Source organism: Labeo rohita, chromosome 22 (genome assembly GCF_022985175.1).
Source record: "Labeo rohita strain BAU-BD-2019 chromosome 22, IGBB_LRoh.1.0, whole genome shotgun sequence".
Lineage (NCBI taxonomy): Eukaryota > Metazoa > Chordata > Actinopteri > Cypriniformes > Cyprinidae > Labeo > Labeo rohita.
The window spans coordinates 34,410,474-34,438,297 of NC_066890.1; the positions used below are offsets into that span (position 1 = coordinate 34,410,474).

Sequence of the window (27,824 nt, forward strand, 5' to 3'; positions counted from 1 at the left end):
TTTGTCATCAATTAATAATATGTGTAATAATTTATAAAGCAGTCATTTATTTTATAATTGTACAGTTATTGCAATTATGTTCAGCTAATTAAAAAATATGATTTAATATTATAAAATGAACCATCATCATTTTGCAAATAATTCCAGCTAGTTATATATTTTTAAATAGTACAATAAATATAATTATTTATTTATTTACATACTATTAAATAGAATAAAACTATTAAATACAAATATAATCATCATCATCATCATCATAGTACAAATAGGGCTCTTAGAACCCTAAATAAACTATTTTACATTTGCGTTAATAAAATGAAATTAAAAAAAAAAGTTTATTTCTGGAATGTTTCCTGTATGTTACCTTAACTACAGACCTGTATGTGGTTTTTGAAGCCTTATGTGTTTACCAGTGCCACATATTGCATAAATAGTATGTTAACTAAGTGCAACTGTTACATCAGCTGTAAAATCCCAATTCTGTTGCGTACGACCCAGAGTGACAGACGTGTGCGACAGGCTGACGTATTTATGCCAGTGCCTTTAAATTTCAGTTTCAACCCGTGACAGACTTGAGGGATTTTCACAAACATGATCATCACAAGAATACATTACGGCGGATCAGCCGAGCCGTGTGCGGCACAGCGCTGAAAAAATCCCCGGCCTCACGAGAGAAGTCATTTCCCCAATATTTGTGAAAATTGGCGAGGATGAAAGGTTCCGTGTTGCCACTTGATATCTGACAAGTGACTACATGAAAGGCCTAATTTCAGTGTTTTGAAAAATTGCGCTTGTTGATATTGTTGTGAGGACAACGCCAGCCGTCCTACACCTGCGGCTCTTTGGAAGTGTTTGCATCAAAGATGAAGTCCTGTTTCTAAACGCCTTATTTATTTATTTGCAATTTTCTATCTTCTAAATGTCATTGTGGTTGTATGAAATTTTATAAGATGTCTCTTTAGACTTAGTGTTCCTTTCAGACGGCCGTGAGTCAGTGGATGACTCTGTTGTGTCTGACTTCCTGGTGTTTTTCCACAATCGGACGCCTTTGATCTTTGTCGAGTTACTCAGTTTTGACAGTGATGGCGTTTTGGTTTTATCACTCGAGTAGATCTGGAAAGTGCCTTTGTTTCTCTCCTGTGCAATGGTGCAATAAATAATAGATTTAAATGTAATTTAAATTTAAATGTAATATTACTTAATGTAATATTACACAGTTTGTTCAAAACAAGCTTAGTTAACCAGATTTTTAGTTTCAAAAGAAAAGAGTCATAAATTCAGAATACTTGTCCTGGTTGTCGGGGTGATCCTATGCAGTTTCTAAAGTGTTCTGAAGTTTTTTTTTTGTTTGTTTTTTTTTTTTTTTATTACATTGTAATATTATTTTTATTACTTTTTTTATTTGTTACATTTTATTACACTGAGATTACTAACGCATTGTTACATGGGTGTAATATTTGTAATACTTTTTTATTTGTTATGTTTTATTACCCTGAGGTTGCTAGGGCATTGTTATGTAGTTATAATAATATTTTTATTACTTTTTTTATTTGTTACTTTTATTACGCTGAGTTTCTTAGGGAATTATGTAGTTGTAATATTTTTTATTACCTTTTAATTTGTTACATTTTATTACGCTGAGGTTACTAGGGCGTTGTTACATATTTGTAATATTGTTTGTATTACTTTTTTGTTTGTTTTATTTTATTACACTGAGGTTACTAGGGCTTTGTTACATAGTTGTAATATTATTTCTATTACGTTTTTTTTTTTAAATTTGTTACTTTTTATTGTGCTGAGTTTACTAGGACATTGTTATATAGTTGTTCTATAACACTCATTGTTATAATATTTTCGTAACTTTTTATTTGTTATGCTTTAGTACGCTGAGGTTAAAGGGCATTGTTACATAGTTTTAATATTATTTTTGTTAATTTTTATTTGTTGTGTTTTATGCTGAGGTTGCTAGAATATTGTTACGTAGTTGTAATAGGTCTATTACTTATTTAACGGATTACTTTTTATTGTGCTGAGTTTACTAGGACATATTTACATAGTTGTAATATTATTTTATTGCTTTTTTATTTGTTACATTTTATTACGCTGAGGTTACTAGAGGATTGTTACATAGTTGTAATATCATTTTTAGTACTTTTTGTTTAAGTTTCATTACACTGAGGTTACTAGGGGATTGTTATATAGTTGTAATATTATTTCTGTTACTTTTTTAATTTGTTATATTTTATTGTGCTGAGTTTAGGGCATTGTTACATATTTGTTATATTGGTTTTATTGTTGTTTTTTATTTGTTACATGTTATTATACTGAGGTTACTAGAGGATTGTTACATAGTTGTAATATTATTTTAGTACTGTTTTATTTGTTACGTTTCATTACGCTGTGGTTACTAGGGCATTGCTACATAGTTGTAATATTATTTTTCATACTTTTTTATTTGTTACTTTTCATTATGCTGAGGTTACTAGGGCATTGTTACATAGTTGTAATAGGTCTATTACTTTTTTAAATGTGTTACTTTTTATTGTGCTGAGTTTACTAGGACATTGTTACATAGTTGTAATATTATTTTATTGCTTTTTTATTTGTTACATTTTATTACACTGAGGTTACTAGAGGATTGTTACATAGTTGTGATATTGTTTTTAGTACAGTTTTTTATTTGTTACATTTAATTACGCTGAGGTTGCTAGGGCATTGTTACATAGTTGTAATATTATTTTTAGTACTTTTTATTTAAGTTTCATTACGCTTAGGTTACTGGCACATTGTTACATAGTTGAAATATTTCTATTACTTTTTTAAAAAATGTGTTACTTCTTATTGTGCTGAGTTTACTAGGGCATTGTTACATAATTGTAATATTATTTCAGTTACTTTTTTATTTGTTACGCTTAATTACACTAAGGTTACTAGGGCATTGTTACATAGTTGTAATATTTTTAGTACTTTTTTATTTGTTACGTTTTATTACGTTGATGTTACTAGGGCATTGTTACATAGTTGAAATAGTTCTTTTACTTTTTAAAAAAAATATGTTGCTTTTTATTGTGCTGAGTCTACTAGGACATTGTTACATAGTTGTAATATTATTTTATTGCTTTTTTATTTGTTACATTTTATTACACTGAGGTTACTAGAGGATTGTTACATAGTTGTGATATTGTTTTTAGTACAGTTTTTTATTTGTTACATATCATTACGCTGAGGTTGCTAGGGCATTGTTACATAGTTTTAATATTATTTTTAGTACTTTTTATTTAAGTTTCATTACGCTTAGGTTACTGGCACATTGTTACATAGTTGAAATATTATTTTTATTGTTTTTTGTTTGTTACATTTTATTACACTGAGGTTGCCAGGGCATTGTTACGTAGTTGTAATATTATTTTTCGTACTTTTTTTAGTTGTTGTAATATAGTTGTAATATTTTTAGTACTTTTTTATTTGTTACGTTTCATTATGCTGAGGTTACTAGGGCATTGTTACATAGTTGTAATATTATTTTTATTTCTTTTTTTATTTGCTACATTTTATTATGCTAAGGTTACTAGGGCATTGTTACGTAGTTGCTTACTAAAGAAACAACCTTTGAACTCCACTAATGGTTCCACAAGTTTTGTAGGACATAAAATGAGAAAAGCTGAAATAAAATAATTTTATTATAACTTGTTTTTTATAAAATAGAAGAAACAAGTCTTATTTGGTTGGTTTATTTATGCTTTATTTTTTTCCCATGCATGTGAGATTTACTTTTTTATTTATGTCGATTTGTTTTTTATTTGTTTATTTGCCTGTGTTTTTCCCCCAACTATGATTATTTTCATAGTGTGACACATAAAATGAGAAAAGACTAAATGAGACAATTTTAGTAATTTATGACATTGTTTTTTTTTTTTCTTCTTCTTTTTACAAACTTTAGAGTTTAAAGTGCAGTTTAAGTGCAGTTGTTTGTGAGTCTTGCATTTTCACCCTTCCATCCTGCTTTAAGCCAGCATCAGGGCATCTTCTTTTATTCAGGAAATCTTTGTGATATTAATGTCCATTTCTGTCAAACACCCTCTCTCACACAACTCTCTCGCTCAGACCTGATGACAAAGAAAGAGAGTTGAGGGTGAGAAAAGCAGGACATATTTTCAAAAAAAGCAGTGCTCTTAGTCTAACAGCCTCTTTGAGCTGATATAAAACATGCTTTCTCAACTCCGATCCAAACTTAGGCCTTTAAAAGCCACCACAAAAACTGATCTCAGGTCATTTTATAGGTTACAGTCATTCTTTTTCCCCCAGTTGATGCTTTTGCTTTGACAATCTCCGTAATGCTTGTGCTTTACTGTACCTGAGGAACTAAATGGGCTCCATAAATTTCATCATCAGGGTTTATAGAATGTTTTGTCGCTGGTTGAAAAAGGAAATAAAAGTGCCTTTTCAGCTGATGGTGATTAAAAGCATCTCAATGCCAGCTGGGGTTTATATATTTATTTATTTATTTCAACCGCAAAAATGGCTTTGAAATACATCTTTACAAGTTGCATGAATGGTTAGATGCCTATAGAAATTTATATATGAATGCACAAAATGCTCCTGATACAAGCCAAATGAATATCTTCTTAAAATTACAGGTTATATTAATGTGAACTCATTCGTTTTAAATATTTCATTGTTGAATCGATTCATATTTATTTCAAAAACATCAAAATGCACCAAGATTGTCCTTGTGTAGGCACGTGCAAGGTTGCAGATAAAATGCAGTTCAATAAATTCAAATGCTTTCAAGTCATATAATTACATATTCAAAAAGTTTCCCCGAATAAGGTGCAAATTAGTGTCCCGTTACTTTCTTGAAAGCCCTAAGGTCACAAGTCTATTGGTCTTTGAAGTGAGAATTATTGCATATATTAAACTCTTATATTTACATAAAATTGACTGCATGAAAAAAGAGTGTTAAACGAATCAAATGTCTGTAAAACTGCAACAGCCAATAACTGACATCATTTGAATACTGTATGTACTGTGAACACAATCATTTTTTCACACGCAGTCATTTTTGTTTGCAGGGTCGTTGGCGTGCCGCGCAGACGAGTTTGTTTGTAACAACACGCTGTGTAAGCTGCTGGTCTGGCTGTGTGATGGTGAGGATGACTGCGGAGACAACTCTGATGAAGATTCAAGCATGTGCGGTACGTCTATGACTAGTGATTCTTTCCCAGTGAAGTCACACTCTATAAAAATTTATTTATTTTGTTTATTGTTTGTTTATTTGGTTTGATATTTTGCTTGGTTTGTTTTGTGTGTTTGTGTTGCAGTTTTGTTTTATTTTTCAAATATTTTAGTTTTGCTTTGGTCGTTTTATTGATTTATTTAATTTTTTATTATTATTTGTTTGTTTGTTTGTTTGTTTGTTTGTTTGTTCATTTGTTTAAAAAGCTTTATAAGTTAATATTATTGTTTTAATATCATTATATATTTATTATTATATGTATTATATATTTATTTTTATTTTGTGTGGTACAGTTATGGTAGTTTGCTTGGTATGATTCCTTTCCCACTGAAATTGTTTTCTAAAAAAAATAAAATAAAAAATAATACATTTTATTTATTGTTTTCCCATTAAAGTCACATAAAAATTCATTCACTGACGCATTTATTTATTTATTTATTTATTTATTTGGTATTGTTTAATTATTAATTAAATAAAATAATTTTAAAACTTTTTAAATAATATTATTTTTATTTATTTGTATTTATTTATTTTGTTTGTAAATATTTATAAACATTTTTACTTGTTTAACTTTTTATAAAACTCCTGCTCCCCCAATTTATAATTTTTTTTTTATGAAATCACATAAAAATGTATTCACTCACTCATTTATTTTTATTTATTTATTTATTTATTTATTTATTTATTTATTGTAAAAGTTTATTTTTTTATTTTAATATTATTATGTGGTACATTCATCGCTAGTTTGCTTGGCATGATTCTTTTACCACTGAAATTGTATTTTTTATTTATTTTTATTTTTTTATCTGCATTTATGTATTTATTTATTTACTTGTTTGTTTGTTTTTGTGTGTGTGTGTGTGTGTGTTGCACTTTACATGCATTTTTTTTTTTTTTTTTTTTGCTTTGGTCATTTTACTTATTCATTTAATTTGTTATTATTATTTATTTTTTTGTTTGTTTGTTTGTTTAATAAGATTTATAAGTTAATATTATTATTTTAATATCATTATATATGTATTATTTTATGTATTATATATTTATTTTTATTTTGTGTGGTACAGTTATGGTTTGCTGGGTATGATTCCTTTCCCACTGAAATTGTTTAAAACAAATGTAAATAAAAATAAAATAAATAAAGATTAATACATTTTATTTATTGTTTTCTCATTAAAGTCATCTAAAAATTCGTTCACTGACGCATTCATTAAATTATTTATTTATTTATTACATATTTATTTATGTGTTATTGTTTAATTCTGCCCCCGAATTTATGATTTTTTTTAAAAAATGAAATTACATAAAAATGTATTCACTCATTTATTTATTTATTTATTTATTGTAAAGTTTTATATTTATTTATATATTAGTTTTATAGTAGTGTAAGTTTAATATTATTATGTGTTAAATTAATCACTAGTTTGCTTGGCATGATTCTTTTCCCACTGAAATATTTTTTTTTTTTTTTTTTTTTTTTTTAACTGTATTTATTTATTTATTTATTTATTTGTTTATTTATCTATCTTTTTGTTTGTGTGGTTGTGTGGTTTGGGTTTTTAGTTTTGTTTAAATTTGTGAATGTGTTTTGGTTCATTGTTTAGTTTTGTTTTATTTGGGTGTTTAGGTTTGTTTGTATTGTGTTAATAGCTTTTATTTATTTATTATTTATTTATTTATTTATTTATTTACCACATACAACTCTTTTCTCTTTTTCCACTGATGTCACATAAAAAAAAAAAAAAATTTATTATTTATTTATTCATTCAAACACACACACACATACTTTTTTTTTTAAATTTCAGTTTGCAAATTCAGCTCAGATAATTTTGAATCGTAAGAAAACATATGAATGTTTTTCTGATTTCATAATAACAAAATAGGATTTCACATTTATTAAGACTATTTGTCATCATCATGTTGAGCGTGCCAAGTTAGAGATTTTAGTTTAGGAGCATCACATGTTCAAACCAGTGTCTGGTTTGAAATGGGACACATTTATAAGGTCATGTGAGAACGACCTCACAAAAAAAAAAGACGAGCAGAAAATCAATACAGGACACTTCGACCATCCTGAACACACATTAAACCTGAACTGTAGTAAACAGTGATTTTTCTCCGAAAATTGTCTTTGTTGTCGGCCCGGCAGTAAAATGTCTGAAAAATTGCTTTTGGAGCACTTTACAAACACTTCACAAACATTTGAAATGGTGCAAACCACAAAAAAGAGAAAAAGATCACTTCTGTGAAAAACAAGTTTCTGATTACTGTGTGTGTTTGTGTTTCGGCTTGCAGGAAAGTTGCCGTGTCCTCCAAACAGACCCTTCCGCTGCAGGAATGACAGAGTGTGTCTGCGAACTGAACAAATCTGCAACGGCGTGAACGACTGCGGCGATAATTCAGACGAAGATGACTGTGGTGAGTTGGAAATTTAAATTCATATTATTTTTTTCCTTCTCTAAACCCATCTCCCTTTCTTTTTTCTCTAGCGGATGTGGTGAAAAGACCAAAGCCATGCGGGAAAGCAGAATTCGCCTGTGCCAATCACCGCTGCATCCCTGCCGAGCTGCAGTGCGACCTTTTCGACGATTGCGAAGACGGCGGATCGGATGAGCGCGACTGCAAGGCATGTAAGTGTACTTTCTTCTGTACTACTTTATCCTTTGTGTGTCGTGCTGTTGGGTTTCTGTATTTTGTGGTGTGAAACCGTCACAGTGTCTCATTTTGTCCCCGGTGGGTCACAGATTCCGTAGACGGTGCGTGTCGAGGACGGGCCGACTTGTGTGGAGACGACGCCTTCTGCAATCATACAAAAACACCCTCAGTCTGCCAATGCAAAGACGGCTTTCAGAGGAACCAGAAGACCAAACAATGTGAAGGTACAGAATTTGTACAAAAAAAAAAAAACACTAAGAAGATAATTTCTTCTAATATTGAGAAATTGTTGTCATCATTTATTAAGAATCAATGAAAACATTCATTCAAAACTCTCAAATTTTCTTCAGTAATTTTATATTTTATTTTTGTCTATATAAATATCATTTTATATTATATATAACCTTAATAATAGTAACAATAATGTCTTTATCTTTATTATTATTATTATTATTATTATTATTATTACTGATATATAAATATTTTATTTTAATACAGTTGTTTTTATTTATCTTTTTAATTATTAAATAATTTAGTAATTATGCAATACAAATTAAATATTAGAATTATATTTAAACTATATTATTTTATTAATATATACATAATGTTATAATAATAAAATAATAGTAACAACGTTTTTGTTATTATTATAGTCAGTATTTATTATTATTATAAAGTGTCTATTATTACAAATTATTATTACATGTTACAAGTTACAGTTATTAATAAGATTTATTTTTAAAAATAATTTTGTAATTATGCAATATAAAATTAATTATAGTTACTAATAATATATTATAATAATAAAAATAATAGTAATAACAATATTCTTTGTTATTATTATAGTCATTATTATTATTATTATTATTATTATTATTATTATTATTATTATTATTATTATTATTATTATTAAAAATTTGATTATTATTACAAAAGATTTGATTATTAATGATATATATTTATTTGTAATGATATATTATTATTATTAAATTATTATTATTATTATTATTATTTTATATTTTTAATTATTAAATACTTTAGTAATTATGTAAGACAAAATTAAATATTGTAAATACTATATTGTTTTATAAATATATAAATAATATACTATAATAATAATAATAATAATAATAATAATAATAATAATAATAGTAATAACAATATTCTTTGTTTCATTTCATTATTCTTATTGTTATTATTAAAAAGTTATTACAAAAAGTTACAATTATTAATACATCACATGCATTTTTAATAATATATAAATATTCTATATTAATAAGACTTTTTATTATTTATCTTTTTAATTATTAAATACATTTTTAATTATATAGTACAAAAATAAATAGTTACTATATTAATATGTAAATAATACTAGTTATAGTACTATTTTTAGTCAAATAATAGTCAATATTAATAGTCATTATTTTTATTATTATTGTTAAAAAGTTACTGTTATCACAAAAAGTTACAATTAAAAATACAGCAGATTTTTACCAATATATAAATATTGTTTTATGATTTATCTTTTTAATTATTTAATAATTTACTATTTATGCACTACAAAATAAAATATAATTGTTATATTGTTGTATTAATATATAAATTATATTTTATAATAATAAAAATCTTAAAACAAATTCATAACTTTTGTATTTAAATTTCTAATGTAAGCATATAGAAATGTGTATTCTGATATATATATATATATATATATATATATATATAATTTTTATTAATGATATTAATAATAATATTGCATTTTAATAAAATATTCTAATAGAAATGATGTATATTAATGTTTTTTGATATTTTAGTTCTGATCTTTAATGTTTTCATATTGCTGTGTATATGTTGCATTTTTTTACCATCATAATTAAATAGTTTAATAGTTAAAAATAAACTTTCAAAAAATAAATAGATAAAAATAATAATAAAATAAATAAATAACTGATGATTGACAACAATGCTAAGATTATATATTAAATACTTAGTATTAATGGCACAACGTTTGAATATTGGTTCATGCAGTTATATTTTAGCCCTTTCTAGATGGTACAATGACGTATTTTCTTGTCTTGAGAGATTTGAGAATCAATGTTATAGATTAAACAGAACAAGGAACATCAACATTAATTGCTCCTTTTAAAGTTGAATATTGTGTAGCTCTGCGGCTCAAGAGATTTTCGACTTGGAAGTTTGAAGTGATTTATAATGGGTCAATTTTTCTTTTTGTCAACAAGGTTCTCAAACACGATTCAGCGATTTATCGAGTGTAGGACGTTCCCGCTTGAGTTTTGAGCATGAGCTGTTTCATTATTGTTCTGTAAAAGCCTTACATATCTATTGCTTTATTATTTATAACCGAATACACTACTTCTGGTCAAATATTGTACTTGAAAAATGTACTAGGTGCTATTTTGCTCTTCCTTAAGTGACATTTGGTTTGGTATTTTGTAATACAACAAAAGGACACAATGCAAATACTCGCCCCTAGCGCATCCCAGTGGTTGCTTGTCTTTTGTACAAAGCCCACAATGCAAAAGTCTCTTTGTATTCAGCTCCAGAGCTGGCATTAAACTGTTAGAGGTATGTCAGCGGTCGCTTCAGGGTCATCTCACTGAGCATAACAAGAAGTCCAGAAATCAGCAGGCGCTGAACGCAGGTAGCTGAGATACAGCTGAAATCCCAAGCAGAGTGACATCCCCGCAGCACTGCTAAAAATGTCACTGGAGAGCGTGTGGCTGACGGATGGACGTGTTCCTCTGTTTCCTCAGAGGTGAACGAGTGTCTGCGGTTTGGGAGCTGCTCGCAGTACTGCACCAACACCAAGGGCTCGTACAAGTGCACGTGTGACCGAAACTTCAAGGAGATCGATGGGGAATGCATCACGAAGGGTAAAAGATATCGACATGCTATTGAAGTTTTATACAAATAAACAGTTTTAGGCTGATTTTAGTTGCTTTGATTTAAAACACTTCAGGATTCCAGCTAAAATTTGTTTTGTTTCTTTAGTTGTTTGGACTTTAATAATTAAAGAAATCTCTTTAGTTTTTGATTTTGCTTTTTGTTTTTTGTTTGAATCTTTTTTCTTCTTTTTTACTTTTGTTTTTGGTCTATTTTGTTTCATTTGTTTTTGGTCTTTGATGTTTTTGTTTGGTTTGGTTTATTTTTATTTATTTTTTTTTTATTTTCACTTTTGTTGTTGCTTTTTGTTTGTCTGTGGTATTTTGGTTTTCTCTGTTTGTATGTTTTCTTTTTTCATCTTTTGTTTTTGCTTTCTTTTCGATCTGCTTTAATTTTGTTTGGTTTTGGTCTGTGTGTGTGTGTGTTTAATTTCTTTTCTTTTCTTTTTTGTTCAATTCTGTTTATTTTTATTTGTAGTTTTTTTTTTGTTTGTTTGTTTGTTTGTTTGTTTCATTTTTTTCATCTTTTGTCTTCATTTATATCCTTGTTTTTGCTTTCTTTTTGGTCTGTTTTAATTTCTGTTTTGTTTGGTCTTATTTTTCGTTTGTTTGTTTTTTGTGTTGTGGTGTGGTTTTGTCTTTTTTTACTTGATTTGTCTTTTTTGTTTTGTTTTATCTTTTGTTTCACTTTTTGTTTTATTTATTTATTTATTTATTTCAATATATTTATTTATTTATTTTTGTTTGTTTTTCGAGAAAACCAAAAAATAAATAAATAGAATTTTCCCTCTCTTGTATTTTTTTTTCATCTTTTGTTTTGCTTTTTTGTTTTATTTGTTTTTTTGCTTTTGCTTTTTCTTGTTTTTCTTGTTTGGTTTTGTGTTTTTTGTTTGGTATGTTTTTTGCTTTTGTTTTGTTTCACTTTTTCACTTTTTTTGGTGTTGTGGTTTTTGTCTTTTTGTATGTTTTTTGTTTGTTTCATCTTTTGTTTTGCTTTATTTTTTTAGTTTGTCTTATTTTTGTTTGTTTTTTTTTTGTTTTTTTTTTGTTTCTGTGTTCTATATTATTATTATTATTATTATTATTATTATTATTATTATTATTTATTATTATTTATTTATTTATTTTGAAATGTGGTGTTTTGTTTTCATTTTGTTTTTTCATTATTATGTTTTGATTTTTTATTTGTTCATTCTTTTTGCCTGGGCTTGCTTTGAATTTAATTTGTTTTGTTTATTTAATTAGTTTCACACATGTATCTCTGTGTTCAGGACCAGAAGATCAGGTCCTCTACGTGGCCAACGACACCGAAATCCGCAGTTTTGTCTATCCGTACAACCAAACCCATGGACACACTCAACTGGCCCGAATCTCAGACAGTGCTCGCATCATTGGCATGGACGCGCTATTTCACCATCACAAGTTTGTGTGGGCCACTCAGTTTAACCCCGGGGGCATTTTTTACAAAGACCTTCAGGACAGGAGCCCACTCACATCAAACAGTGGAGTCATAGTAAGTCAAAAAGACAGATTTTTTAACACTTCTTTCAAATTATTTGTAATATTTTCCTCATGAAACCACAGAAACTAGTGTGGTAAAATCTTACTGAGGTGGTTTTATAACTTCACTACACTCTATATTTGCAGTGTCCAGATTTCCGGAGGCCCCGGGACATTTCCGCTGATTGGGTGACGGGGAACCTGTACTGGACGGATCACTCCCGGATGCACTGGTTCAGCTACTACACGGCACACTGGCGCCGACTTCGCTACTCCATCAACGTGGGACAGCTGGGGGGTCCCAACTGCACCCGGCTCATCACAGATATCGACGGGGAACCCTTTGCTATTACTGTTAATCCTGTACGCGGGTAAGTGTTGTTTCTAAGTCCTTACTGTTACGTCAGACGGAATGTGTATAATGTCCTCTGTTGTTATTTAGGATGGTGTACTGGACCGTCATTGGTGACCACTCTCACATCGAAGAGGCTGCCATGGACGGGTCCTTGCGTCGCATTTTGCTGGAGAGGAACTTGCGTAGACCGACAGGTGAGATTCTTGCAAGCTAATCATCCATCATCCTTTTTGAAATATTTTGTAGTGTAAAATATGTGACTTAAAAAAGCATCTGCCAATTGTAAGGCTAAAATGAATCATTTTAAGATGTCTGTCACTGTAATGCAAAGAACGAAAAATGTCTCGGTAAAAAGGTAATTTCAGTCGTCTGAAAATGAAATCCATCATAATATATAACGTTTGAGTGAAACTACTGAATATGTAAAAAATATTTCAAGGTGATATTCTTGGTAATATTGTTTTAGTTTTCTGGTAATAGAAGACATGAATAAATGTTGGGCGAAAGTTTTCACTGTATGTGTGTGTGTGTGTGTATGTGTGTGTGTATATATATATATATATATATACACGACATATTATTAATATTTTAAATAATATAATATAATATAATTAGTATAATGCAATATTATATTATATTATATTATATTATATTATATTATATTGTATTATATTACATTATATAAAATTGTCACTGTCTTTTGACCATGCATCCCCTCCCCTATGTTTTTTTATTTTTATTTTATTCTTTTATTATGGTGTTGATAATTTATTAACAGTAATTAGTTGTTTTTTTTTTATTAGAGTGTATTATTTTCTATTTTTAATATATTTTTGATACGTAGTATTATATTATTATTAATTTGTAATATAATATAATATAATATAATTGTCTCTGTCTTTCTTTTCAGGACTTGCAATTGATTATTACAACCAGCGGCTATACTGGTCAGACTCTGAGCTGTCTCAGATCGGAAGTGTGCGTTTCGATGGCTCTGATTCGCTGGTGGCTGCTAGCAGTCGAGAGGGTGAGTTTGCATTTGTTGGAAATTGTACAATATTCAAAATCAGCCTCCAGTTTTTATCCTGCAACATGTGTTAAAAAACCCCACAAAGGTCTTCAGCTCAGGCCAGAATCAGGCCAGCCCTTGATTCCAACATGTGAAGAGCTGCAAAAGCTAAGCTGAGTGTATTTTATATAAACTCACCAGATTTCCATTTCGATTCCCTCACAGACTGTGATTGGAAAAATGCTATTTTGGGGAAAGCATCAAAGTCGAGGATGAATTTGAATCTAGAGCTCTTGCAAAACCTAGTTAACTGCCTGCCGCTGACATAGACAGCTACTTTTTAAGCCAACTTAAAAAGCTTCCAGCAGCTTCATCCATGAGACAATCAACGCACAGTTTTCACCAGTTTAACTTAACTCAACTTAAAAACTTAAGCATCTACCTTAAAATTTTTTATTAAATCAACTCAGTTAAAATGACTTGTACTTTTAAGTTGATTTTACTAATTATTTAAAATGACTTGTACCTTTAAGTTGATTGAAAATGACTTGTACCTTTAAGTTGATTGAACTCATGAGTTAAAATGACTTGAACTTTTAAGTTGATTTTACTCATAACTTGTACTTTTAAGTTGATTTAACTCGTGAGTTAAAATAACTTTAAGGTTGATTTAACTCATGAGTTGAAATAACTTGTACTTTTACGTTGATTTAACTCATGAGTTAAAATAACTTGTACTTTTAAGTTGATTTTACTCATGAGTTAAAATGACTTGAACTTTTAAGTTGATTTTACTCATAACTTGTACTTTTAAGTTGATTTAACTCGTGAGTTAAAATGATTTGAACTTTAAGGTTGATTTAACTCATGAGTTGAAATAACTTGTACTTTTACGTTGATTTAACTCATGAGTTAAAATGACTTGAACTTTTAAGTTGATTTAACTCATGAGTTAAAATAGCTTGTACTTTTAAGTTGATTTTACTCATGAGTTACAATGACTTGAACTTTTAAGCTGATTTTACTCATGAGTTAAAATGACTTGAACTTTTAAGTTGATTTAACTCATGAGTTGAAATAACTTGTACTTTTACGTTGATTTAACTCATGAGTTAAAATAACTTGTCCTTTTAAGTTGATTTTACTCATGAGTTACAATGACTTGAACTTTTAAGCTGATTTTACTCATGAGTTACAATGACTTGATCTTTTAAGCTGATTTTACTCATGAGTTAAAATGACTTGAACTTTTAAGTTGATTTAACTCATGAGTTGAAATAACTTGTGCTTTTAAGTTGATTTTACTCATGAGTTAAAATAATTTGTACTTTTACGTTGATTTAACTCATGAGTTGAAATGACTTGTACTTTTACGTTGATTTAACTCATGAGTTGAAATAACTTGTACTTTTAAGTTGATTTTACTCATGAGTTAAAATGATTTGAACTTTAAGGTTGATTTAACTCATGAGTTGAAATAAGTTGTGCTTTTAAGTTGATTTTACTCATGAGTTAAAATAATTTGTACTTTTACGTTGATTTAACTCATGAGTTGAAATAACTTGTCCTTTTAAGTTGATTTTACTCATGAGTTGAAATAACTTGTGCTTTTAAGTTGATTTTACTCATGAGTTAAAATAATTTGTACTTTTACGTTGATTTAACTCATGAGTTGAAATGACTTGTACTTTTACGTTGATTTAACTCATGAGTTGAAATAACTTGTACTTTTAAGTTGATTTTACTCATGAGTTAAAATGATTTGAACTTTAAGGTTGATTTAACTCATGAGTTGAAATAACTTGTGCTTTTAAGTTGATTTTACTCATGAGTTAAAATAATTTGTACTTTTACGTTGATTTAACTCATGAGTTAAAATGATGTACTTTTGAGTTTTTAACTTGTACTTTTAAGTTGATTTAACTCATGAGTTAAAATGATTTGAACTTTAAGGTTGATTTAACTCATGAGTTGAAATAAGTTGTACTTTTAAGTTAATTTTACTCATGAGTTAAAATGATTTGAACTTTTAAGTTGATTTAACTCATGAGTTGAAATAACTTTTGCTTTTAAGTTGATTTAACTCATGAGTTAAAATAATTTGAACTTTTACGTTGATTTAACTCATGAGTTAAAATGATGTACTTTTGAGTTTTTAACTTGTACTTTAAGTTGATTTAACTCATGAGTTAAAATGATTTGAACTTTAAGGTTGATTTAACTCATGAGTTGAAATAAGTTGTACTTTTAAGTTAATTTTACTCATGAGTTAAAATGACTTGAACTTTTAAGTTGATTTTACTCATAACTTGTACTTTTACGTTGATTTAACTCGTGAGTTAAAATGATTTGAACTTTAAGGTTGATTTAACTCATGAGTTGAAATAACTTAATTTTGTTGATTTAAAATGACTTGAACTTTTACGTTGATTTAACTCATGAGTTAAAATAACTTGAACTTTTAAGTTGATTTAACTCATGAGTTGAAATGACTTGAACTTTTAAGCTAATTTTGCTCATGAGTTAAAATGACTTGAACTTTTAAGTTGATTTAACTCATGAGTTAAAATAATTTGTACTTTTACGTTGATTTAACTCATGAGTTGAAATGACTTGTACTTTTACGTTGATTTAACTCATGAGTTAAAATAACTTGTGCTTTTAAGTTGATTTTACTCATGAGTTAAAATAATTTGTACTTTTACGTTGATTTAACTCATGAGTTGAAATGACTTGTACTTTTACGTTGATTTAACTCATGAGTTGAAATAACTTGTACTTTTAAGTTGATTTTACTCATGAGTTAAAATGACGTACTTTTGAGTTTTTAACTTGTACTTTTAAGTTGATTTAACTCATGAGTTAAAATGATTTGAACTTTAAGGTTGATTTAACTCATGAGTTAAAATGAGTTGAACTTTAAGGTTAATTTAACTCATGAGTTAAAATGACTTTTAAGTTAATTTTTCATGAGTTAATTTGAACTTTTAAGTTGATTTTACTCATAACTTGTACTTTTAAGTTGATTTAACTCGTGAGTTAAAATGATTTGAACTTTAAGGTTGATTTAACTCATGAGTTGAAATAACTTGTACTTTTACGTTGATTTAACTCATGAGTTAAAATGACTTGTACTTTTATGTTGATTTTACTCATTAGTTGAAATAACTTGTATTTTTAAGTTGATTTAACTCATGAGCTAAAATGACTTGAACTTTTAAGTTGATTTAACTCGTAAGTTTAAATGACTTGTACTTTTCAGTTGATTTAACTCATGAGTTAAAATGACTTGTACTTTTAAGTTTTTAACTTGAACTTTTAAGTTGATTTTACTCATGAGTTAAATTTTAAGGCAGCTGCTAAACTTAACTTTTTAAGTTGACACTGGTGAAAACTTTTTACAATGTAAGCTAATGGTGTTATATTCTAAACTTATAGAGATGGTTCACTCAAAAATGAAAATTCTGTCATTAATAACTCACCCTCATGTCGTTCCAAACCCATAAGATCTTTGTTCATCTTCAGAACACAAATTAAGATATTTTTGATGAAATCCAAGAGCTTCCTGACCCTGTACAAAAAAAGAACAACTTTAAAAATGACTTTATTCAACTTTTTTTTTCTCTTTTAAGTCAGAGGGGGATTGCATTTTTCTACTCTGTGGGATTTTCGAATAACATTGCTGTTTTGGTTTGCATTCTTGAATCTGGTCCTCTTCTCAAGGTCATGCTTGAAACATTCAGTGTGAATAAAAAACAGAAAGTTTTTACTTTGCGTCTTACTTGGTTTCGCTCCAGGAATTTCTCAACCCTTCCGAATTGACCTGTTTGAGGACTACATCTACGGGGTCAGCATGAAGCACAATGTCTTCAGGGTTCATAAATATGGGAAGCTGCCTGCCGAGAAGCTCAGTTTGGGTGTGGAGAGAGCGTCCAGCATCTTGGTCTTCCATCGGTACAAACAACAGGAGGGTGAGCCTCGAAAAAGAATGATTTAAAGAAACAGTTCAGCCACAAATGAGACTTTTATCAACATTTACTCATCCTCATGTCATTCCAAACCCATTTTCTTTGAAAAACACAAGCTGAGGTTCTGTTTTCCATAAAAATGAAAGGATTTAATAAGCAGAAATGTAAAAAAATACATGTTTGGAATCAAATTAGAGTGATTAAATGATGACAGAAGGTTCATATTTTAATCAAATTTTCCTTTAAAACCATTATGGTTGTGTGTCTTCCAGAGGGCCGTTCCAGAGTGAGATTTCTTGGCAGTAGTCAGAGTTTAATTTCATGTTTAGATTGTTGAAATCTGATTGGACTTCTCGTCTGCGGCCAGCTAGAGCTTATTACAGTCACATATTACTGTCAAATGTTTTATTATACAATTACCAGCTCTAATCAGATGGATGAAATGTTGTGTTTTGTTAGATTTGCAGAAGGGCAATTGGAAACATGGAGTCTCTGATGTTTTGAAGTCGTGAAAGCAAAATTTGGCTCTACATAATTCTGAATAAATGTCTCTAGTCTTATTTTGCAGTAATTTGGTAGTGCACATCGATCAATCAATCAATCAATCAATAAATATTTCATATTTAACATACAAATTATTTAACATTTATATTTATTTATTTATAGCAAATAAAAGTAAAAATATTAGGACTTTAATTTTTATGTTCATTTGGTTTATATATATTTATTAGTCTCAGTCTTATGTGTTAGTCTATATTACATAGTATTTATTAGTCATCTACATTTTTAAATTTATTTATTGTAGTAATTTAAAGTAAAATATTAGGAGTTTTATGTTCATCTGTTTTACATATATTTATTAGTCTCAGTCTTATTTATTAGTCTATAATATGTAATATTTATTAGTCATCTACATTATATTACATTTATTTATTTATTATAGTAAATTAAAGTACAAATATTAGGAGTTTAATTTTTATGTTCATCTCTTTTACATATATTTAATAGGCTCAGTCTTATTTATTAGTCTATAATATGTAGTATTTATTAGTCATCTACATTATATTACATTTATTTATTTATTATAGTAAATTAAAGTACAAATATTAGGAGTTTAATTTTTATGTTCATCTCTTTTACATATATTTAATAGGCTCAGTCTTATTTATTAGTCTATAATATGTAGTATTTATTAGTCATCTGCATTACATTCAGTTTGTTTATTTATTTATTTTAGTAAATTAAAGTAAAAATATTACGAGTTTCATTTTTATGTTCATCTCTTTTACATACATTTATTAGTCTCAGTCTTATTTATTAGTCATCTTTATTTATTTATTTATTTAATTGTGTAATATGTTGGTGCAAATTAGTAAAAAAAAAAAAAGATTTATATATTTAATATTTATATAACAGTAAAAGTACTAATAAATATGAAAAAAATACTGTATTTATTTACATGTACATTATATTTTGGTTTAAAAAAAAAAAAAATCCAGATCCAATTTTGCAGCCCCATTGTACATTATTTGCTCAAAGACAAATTTAGTCTCTCTATGTGTGTTTCCATCTCGATTTGTCACTGTACTCTCTTCTCTTGTCCTCCGCTGATCTCTCTCTCTGTTATAAAGAAGGAGCGATGGAGGGATCTTAGCCTGTGTTGTTTGTCTTTGTGCTGGTGTAATGGGAAGTGTCATCGCTCTCTGATGTGCTTTTACACTAGAAAGCGTTATTCAAGACGCTCTTCAAAACAACCTGTAAAAGCTAAAATAAAAAAGACAAACACATAATATCTCTCACATGCACACATTACACCATCCACTAAAAGCTTTTAGATGGATAGTTTGTTATATGCTAGAAGAAATACTCTCCATAGGTGCAATGGTTTTTATACTCTCCGCACTGTATTTTCTATCCCCTTACCCTAACCCTACCCCTAAACCTAACCCTTACAGAAAACTTTCTGCATTTTTACTTTCTCAAAAAAAACTCATTCTGTATGATTTATAAGCTTTTGTACCCATGGGGACCTCAAGCCAGTCCCTACAATGTCAAAAATTTCAGGTTTTACTATCCTTGTGGGGACATTTGGTCCCCACAATGTAGCAAAAACAAGTACACACACACACACACACACACACAAATATATATAAATTCTAGTGGTAGGGAAGATATTCTGCTGTTTTGTAGCATAATGTTGACTGTAATTTAGACCGTTTTTATTATCTGTGGCCCTACTGTTTTGCTACTGTACCTTTAAGACCATATGCAAATTATCTGTTTTATGATTGGCTGAGTAATTGACACTTTTGATCATTCCGGTAGAGAATAATGTGTTTTGCAGAAGTTTTTTGCGGAAAAAACTGCAAGTGTATTTAAGTTATTTCACATATAATTACCTAATTTTTTTTTTTTTTTTTTTTTTTGTAACAATTTACATATTTTACTAAACTAAAGATTCACCGATTTTTTAACTGGTTTAATTCTGTTTTGTTTCATTTTGTTGTAACAATTTAAATATTTTTACTAAAGATTCACACATTTTTTTTTAACTGGTTTAATTCCGTTTTGTTTTGTTTTGTTTGTTTAGTTTCAGTATAAATAAATATTTTACTACACTAAAGATTCACAGATTTTTAACTGGTTTAATTATGTTTTGTTTTGTTAAAATATTTTTACTACACTAAAGATACATAATTAAATTCTGTTTAATTTTTTTTGTTGGTTTTGTTTCAGTATAACTAAATATTGTACTACACTAAACATTCAAAGATTTTTAAACTTGTTTAATTCTGTTTTGTTTTGACTTTTTCAACTGGTTTAATTACAATTTGTTTTGTTGTGTTTTGTTTGTTTTCAGTATAAATAAATTTTGTTTTGTTTTGAAAAAGACTGTTTTGTTTTGTTTTGAATTTTTAAACTGGTTTAATTACATTTTGTTTTTTGTTTTGTTTTGTTTTGTTTTAGTATAACCAAATATTTTGCTACACTAAAGATTTACTGACTTTTAACTGGTTTAATTGTTTTGTTAATTAAATATTTTGCTACACTAAAGACTTCTTGAACTGGTTTAATTACATTTTTGGAACAATTTAAATATTTTAACTTTACTAAAGATTTTCTGATTTTTTTAACTGGTTTAATTCTATTTTATTTAGTTTCCTTTGTTTTGTTTCAGTATAACCAAATATTTTGCTACACTAAAGATTTACTGACTTTTAACTGGTTAAAGTACGTTTTGTTTTGATGTGGTTTGGTTTGTTTTAACAATTTAAATATTTTGTCACTGTTTGTTTTAACAAGTTCAGTTATTTTTTATTTTATTTTGTTTTGTTTTTTTTTCAGTATAACTACGTTTTGCTACACAAAAGACATGATTGAATCACATGTTGTTTTGACTTTTTGAACTGGTTTCAAGACATTTTGTTTTTTGTTTTGTTGTAAGAATTTAACTAAATATTTTACAACACTAATGATTCATTGACTTTTTGAACTGGTTTACTTATTTATTTTTTTGTTTGTTTGTTTTTTTGTTTATAACAATTTAAATATTTTGCTCCACTAAAGATTCACTGATTGCTTTGACTGGTTTAATTCCATTTTTTAATATTTTGTTTTGTTTTGTTTCAGTGTAACTAAATATTTTGCTACACTAAATTTTCACAGTTTTTTTTAACTGTTTTGTTTTGATAAAGATTGTTTTGTTTTGTTTTGACTTTTTTTAAACTAGTTAATTCATGTTTGTTTTCTTTGTCAAAACATGACGGATGAAAGTTTCAGAGGCAGTGTGTAAATGTCATTGACACGACGTGAGGCTGTGTTTATTTTTTAATGTGAAAATTTCCAACGAGATTTTTGGACTTTGAATTTTATTTACACTTTATTTACACTGATTTTTGAATTGTCTCTACATGATCTGTCCAAACGCTCCATTTGAAGGTACAAAAAAGCAATAAACATCCCATTTTATCTTATTTTCTCTCGTCTTCCTCTCTCTCTCAGCGTCCAACCCATGTGCAAAGATGAATTGTGCTTTCCTTTGCCTCCTGAACCCCAGCGGGGCCAGATGTGTGTGTCCTGAGGGGAAAATTCTGCTGAACAGGACCTGCACGGACACCAACATCTCAGGTACATCTGTCAAAACGCACTCGGCAGGATGCTCTTACATCACTAACAGAGCGCCAGCGCGACCCCGAGAGGCCCCGCCGTGTCAAACTCAAATGTTTCACATGAGTGATTTTGACTGAAGTGTTTACTATTCTGGGCCCTTTGCCCACACACGCAATACACCTGAAGCCCGTGTGCTAGAAAAGACAGCAATTGTGTTACTAGCATTGATTCAGTCAGAGTGGATGGCTTATTTAATTAGCTGTGCTTGCTAAGATGTGTCTTCTCTATCTTAGAACAACCCCAGCCACTAAACAGAGCACCCTAGCAATGAAATCTATCCATCTATCATTTATTTGTTTATTTATACATTGTATATTTTATCAGTATACAACAACTGAGGCAAAACAACCTATAAAACTTGCATGTTAGAAACAAGAAGAATGTATATAGCAACATAACATAAATATACATTTTTGAAACAAGCAAAAAACAATAACTAACTAAATAAATAAATGTTAAGACTGGTCAAAGAACTTGCAAATCAAAACATGTAACATACAGATACAGATGTTCATGCATCAAATAAGTGAAAATCTAAATAAACATAAAAATACTAAACAAACAAACAAACATATTAAACAAGTCGTTCTAAAAAAAATCAAGTAATCTCAGTAACTTTGTGTTTTTCACAAATCTTAAAGTAATAGTTAAATATATATATATATATATATAGTGCTCAGCATAAATGAGTACATCCCCTTTAAAAAGTACGGATTTAATCAGTAGCTCAATGAACAAAAGAACAATTTCCAAACTTTTCACAAGGCTGAGTTTTATTGAACACTTATTTAACTCCATAACATGAAATTAAGGTTAATAATCTAACTTAGATCACAAAATCTTCAGTTTTACTCAAATTGGTTGAAGCAAAAATGAATACACCCCGCAACAAAAACTACTACATCTAGTATTTTGTATGAGCACCGTGATTTTTAAGGACAGCATCAAGTCTTCTAGGCATGGAATGAACAAGTTGGCGACATATTGCAACATCTATCTTTTTCCATTCTTCAAGAATAACCTCTTTTAGAGCCTGGATGCTGGATGGAGAGCGATGCTCAACTTGTCGCTTCAGAATTCCCCACAGGTGTTCGATTGGGTTCAGATCAGGAGACATACTTGGCCATTCAATCACCTTCACCCTGTTCTTCTTCAGAAATGCAACAGTAGCTTTAGATGTGTGTTTTGGATCATTGTCGTGTTGGAAAAGTGCACGGAGCGATGGCAGCATCTTCTCCTTCAGTATAGAGCAGTACATTGTTGAGTTCATGATACCATCAATGAAATGCAGCTCCCCAACACCAGCAGCACTCATGCAGCCCCACATAAAGACACTGCCACCACCATGTTTCACTGTAGGCACCATGCATTTTTCTTTGAAATCCTCACCTTTACGACGCCATACAGTTTTAAAACCATTAGTTCTAAAAGCAGTGATCTTTGTCTCATCACTCCAGAGTATAGAGTCCCAGAAGTCTTCTGAAAAGTCTTCATCTTTTTCAGCATGGGCCCTAGCAAATTCTAGGCGTGCTTTTTTGTGCATGGGCTTTAGGAGAGGCTTCCTTCGTGGACGATACCCATGCATGCCATTCCTCTGCAGTGTGCGCCGTATGGTGTCACGGGAAACGGTCAGTTTGGCTTTCTACTGCTTTAGCTAACTGCAGTGAACTTGCATAGCGATTTTCTTCAACCCTTCTCATCAGAAGAGGCTCCTGTCGAGATGTTAACTTCCGTGGACGGCCTGGACGTCTCTGTAAGATGGTTGCACTTCCATCTTTCTTAAATTTTTGGATCACTTTTGCTACAGTATTTTGACTGATATGTAAAGCTTTGCTGATCTTCTTTTAGCCCTCACCTTTTTTGTGTAAAGAAATGATTTCCTTTCTCAGATTTTGTGACATTTCTCTTCCATGGGGAGCCATTGCTGACAGCATGAAATGGGAAGGGCTTTTCTTCGTTAAGTAATGCCCTTTTATAGTCACCTGTCTGCTGGACACCTCTTAAATGAATCATTAGACTCACCTGTGGTTGAATGCCTGTTAATTAGAATTTTGTAGTCTTAAGTGTGGCTTTTCTCCTAAGACTATAATTGGGGTGTACTCATTTTTGCAACATGGGCTTGAATGAATTTGTTAGGAAAATCACTTTTTTGTGTGTGCAAATTAACAAATCTTGTTTGCAATCAATGGCCCACATTTGTGGGAGTATTTTGTAGTATAGTATCTCATAGAAAATGTTGATTCTGAAAGGAAACTAAAGGTTTTCTGACAAATGTAGTGGGGTGTACTCATTTATGCTGAGCACTGTATATATGTATATATATATATATATATATATATATATATATATATATATATATATATATACTGTATATATAGCATGAATTAATATATAGTTTACAGTGTAATCACTATTTGTCTTTGCCACTTTAAAATAATACAAACGTGTACAATAATACAAATAAATTTAATAAATATTAATCTTTACTAAAATCTATCAATAACATATTGATAAACTATCTATATTAAATAACATGTCTGTGTTTTTTCTCAAATCCTAATTAACTAATAGTTTGAAATAAAATATTTTTTTTTTACATTTTTTTTTTTTAAGAGTTTAGATCCTGATAAATTTGCCTGTATAAACAAATAATTTAGCCTGAATTAATATATAGTTTACGGTGCAATCACTAGTTGTATTTGCCACTTCAAAGTAATACAAATGTGTACAATAATACAAATAAATTGTATAAAAAATATTATTGGCTTATAATAATAATAATAATAATAATAATTAATAGTTATTATTATTAGTAGTAGTAATATTTATTAAATTGCAATATTGGTATTTTAAACAAACAAACAAACAAATAAATAAATATTGCAAAAAGTTTAGGTCTTAATAAGTTTGGCTGTATAAACAAACAATTTAGCATGAAATAATATATAATTTACAGTGTAATCACCAAGTGTATGTGCCACTTTAAAATATTACAAATATTTACTAAAATCTATCAATATTAAATGTCCATTTTTATTTGTTTTTATTAGTCTAGATTAATCGCGATTAATCACATACAAAATAAAAGTTTGAGTTTGCCTAATATGTGTGTGTACTGTGTGTAATTATTATGTGTATATATAAATACACACAAATTAATGTATATATTTAAAAGAAATATGTTATTTATGTACAAAATAATTGTATTTGTATATAATATATAATAAATGCATATACTTGTAAATAATTCTTAAATATATACATGAATGTGTTTGTATTTATACATACATAATAATTACACACAGTACACACACATAAAATAGGCAAAAACTTTTATTTTGTATGCGATTAATCACTTGACAGCCCTAGTTTTTATTAGTTTTTACTATTATTATTATTATTATTAAATGACAATATTGGTGTTTTAATATAAATCAATTAATCAATGTTATTATTCAAAATGTTCTGTCCTGTTTCTACTACACTCTACTACTCTAAAATGAAATGCTGTTAATGCTGTTAAAAAAAAAATATATATATATATATATATATGTATGTGTGTGTGTGTGTGTGTGTGTGTAATTGCAAATCTATAATTTGCAGTGTATTGTCATTTTATTGCTTAAAGATTCTTTACATTCAGTTGCAATGTTTACATTGTATAATATAGCTTATATACAGATTTTATAAGCAACTAAATACATTTTTAAAAAATGTCCTTACTAATTAGCTATAATTGCCTTATCTGAAGGATTCATGTTATGTTTTAGGAGATCTTTGTCGTCCTGCCTGTGAGAACGGAGGTCGGTGCGTCACCAATGAACGAGGGGAATCGCGTTGCTTCTGTTGGCCGAATTACTCTGGGGATCGATGTGAAATCAGCCACTGTAAGGACTACTGCCTCAACGGAGGCACTTGCACAGGATCTCCACTAGGTAGGCGCTTTTTCCCTTCTGTAAACCGGACTTTGTTTTTCTGCCTCCGTTTCACTCATATTTGATCCCAAGCATGTTCTTTAATTTGTGGTTAACAAGTACAGTAACTATTTAGAAGAAACGTTATTTATTGCGTAATTGATGCAAAAAAGAGACAGTACTAATTTATGTAAAAGAAAAGAAAACGTAAGAAATATAAATTCTTCTACATATAAATATTGAATGGTTTTAGGTTTTTTCCCCTCTCTCTTTCTCATTTTGTTTTAAAATGTAACAATTCATATTTTATGATTAAAGTCTTGTATTGTGCAGAAGCGTTCAGAAAACAATCAGGTACAAACAGGGATTTTTTGATGCTCCTCGTCTGCTCTCTGAATTCAAAGTAGGCCACAGGCAGACATCTGATTCTGAAGGGATTTCTCAGTCTTTTTGCTTTCTGTCTGTTCAGTGAAGAAATGCAGCAGCAATATACAACACCTGTGTTGCCTTGGGTTGTTTCAGGTCATCCTGGGTCCTCTTAAAAGTGTGAAATGATAAACAAGCAAGGATATTGTGAGATTTAATATTCCAAGCACCAAATTTATAAGGATTTTCTGAGCGCGGCTATTATTCTTATCGACATTCAATCAGTAATTGCGTTTTCTTCAGAAATAAGCCAAAAAAAAAAAATAAACAATTCACTCATTATTTCCTCACCCTTATGTCATTCCTAAACCCCATGACTTTCTGTTCTCTGTGAAACACAAAAACAGAAGTTTAGCAGAATGTTCACGCTGCTCAATTTCTGTGTATTGAAAGTAAATGGTTATCATGAGTTGTCAGCTCTAAAAATGAATTGAATTGGCTCATTTGACTTGTTATAAGTCTTCTAAAGCAATACTATAAATGGTCATTTACTTTCATTTAAAAAATATTTGATTATTGATTAAGTTTTATTAAGTGGATCTAGTTACTACTATAAATAATAATAATAATAATAATGACTATTTCAATAATGTTTTATTATGGGAAAAATATGATTGTGTTTTATAAATAAATGTATTTAGTTTTTACTATGGATGATGCTAAAAAAGAATAATATAAATTATTAAATAAATACGTACAGATAAGTTCAGATCATTTATATGGTCTTAAAATGGTTCTTTAATTTCATTTAAATAATATTATTTATTATTATAAATAAATGTGTATAGTTATTATTAGAAATAAATGTATATCGTTTTGTTCTTCTTCTTATTATTATTATTATTATTATTTAATAAATAAATAACAGTATTGGTATTTTAATTTAAATGATCAATAAATTATAAATAAAGGAATATTTATTATGCGAAAAATATTATAGTATCATAAATAAATGTATGTAGTTATTACTATAAATTATTATTATTATTATTATTGAATAAATAAATAACAATATTCATATTTAAATATTATAGTATTATAAATAAATATGTATTATTATTATTATTATTATTATTATTATTATTATTGTTTAATAAATAAATAACTATATTGTTTTTTATTTTAATTTAAATGATAAATATATAAGTATGTTTTTATTATGGGAAAAATAAAGTATTATAAATAAATGTATATAGTTATTACAATAATATATATGGGAACAATATTAAATGATAAATAAATTATAGATAAATATATATATTTTTTTTTGTATTATGGGGAAAAAATAACATAGTATCATAAATAAATGTATCTAGTTATTAGTATAAGTTATATTTTTCCAATCCACACAATCACATATATACATATATATAAAACAAAATTTTTCCTTTTTCTATAGACTCAAGAATGTTTTCCACTGAAACCAAAATATTAATGCTGTTCATAAAACATAAAACAAAAATTAATGTAATTTTCATACGGAAAACAGCAGCAAAAAAAAAAAAAAAAAAAAAAAAAGGGTCTGGAACAGCAAATGTAAATGATGACAGGATTTCCATTTTTTAATATCTCTCATTGAAAGACTGCATACACATGGGCGTCAGGGTTTTGGACAGGTAATTATACAGTTGGAAATTGTTCCAGCTAACGAACGGTATTGAAACTCCCCCGACGCATCTACGCCAACTGCC

The 27,824-nt window shown here is 28.6% G+C and overlaps 1 protein-coding gene across 1 annotated transcript in view; it reads left to right on the plus strand.

The window, feature by feature from the left end:
* Nucleotides 1-27,824, plus strand: part of lrp1ba (low density lipoprotein receptor-related protein 1Ba) — a 387,570-nt gene that overhangs the window by 334,429 nt on the left and 25,317 nt on the right. The window contains exons 79-90 of the mRNA XM_051094447.1: nucleotides 5,073-5,195; nucleotides 7,529-7,651; nucleotides 7,723-7,863; nucleotides 7,978-8,112; nucleotides 10,663-10,782; nucleotides 12,063-12,304; nucleotides 12,439-12,662; nucleotides 12,734-12,840; nucleotides 13,557-13,673; nucleotides 17,453-17,626; nucleotides 21,626-21,751; nucleotides 25,564-25,728. Coding sequence (XP_050950404.1) covers nucleotides 5,073-5,195; nucleotides 7,529-7,651; nucleotides 7,723-7,863; nucleotides 7,978-8,112; nucleotides 10,663-10,782; nucleotides 12,063-12,304; nucleotides 12,439-12,662; nucleotides 12,734-12,840; nucleotides 13,557-13,673; nucleotides 17,453-17,626; nucleotides 21,626-21,751; nucleotides 25,564-25,728 — 1,797 coding nt within the window. The remainder of the gene's footprint in view (nucleotides 1-5,072; nucleotides 5,196-7,528; nucleotides 7,652-7,722; nucleotides 7,864-7,977; nucleotides 8,113-10,662; nucleotides 10,783-12,062; nucleotides 12,305-12,438; nucleotides 12,663-12,733; nucleotides 12,841-13,556; nucleotides 13,674-17,452; nucleotides 17,627-21,625; nucleotides 21,752-25,563; nucleotides 25,729-27,824) is intronic.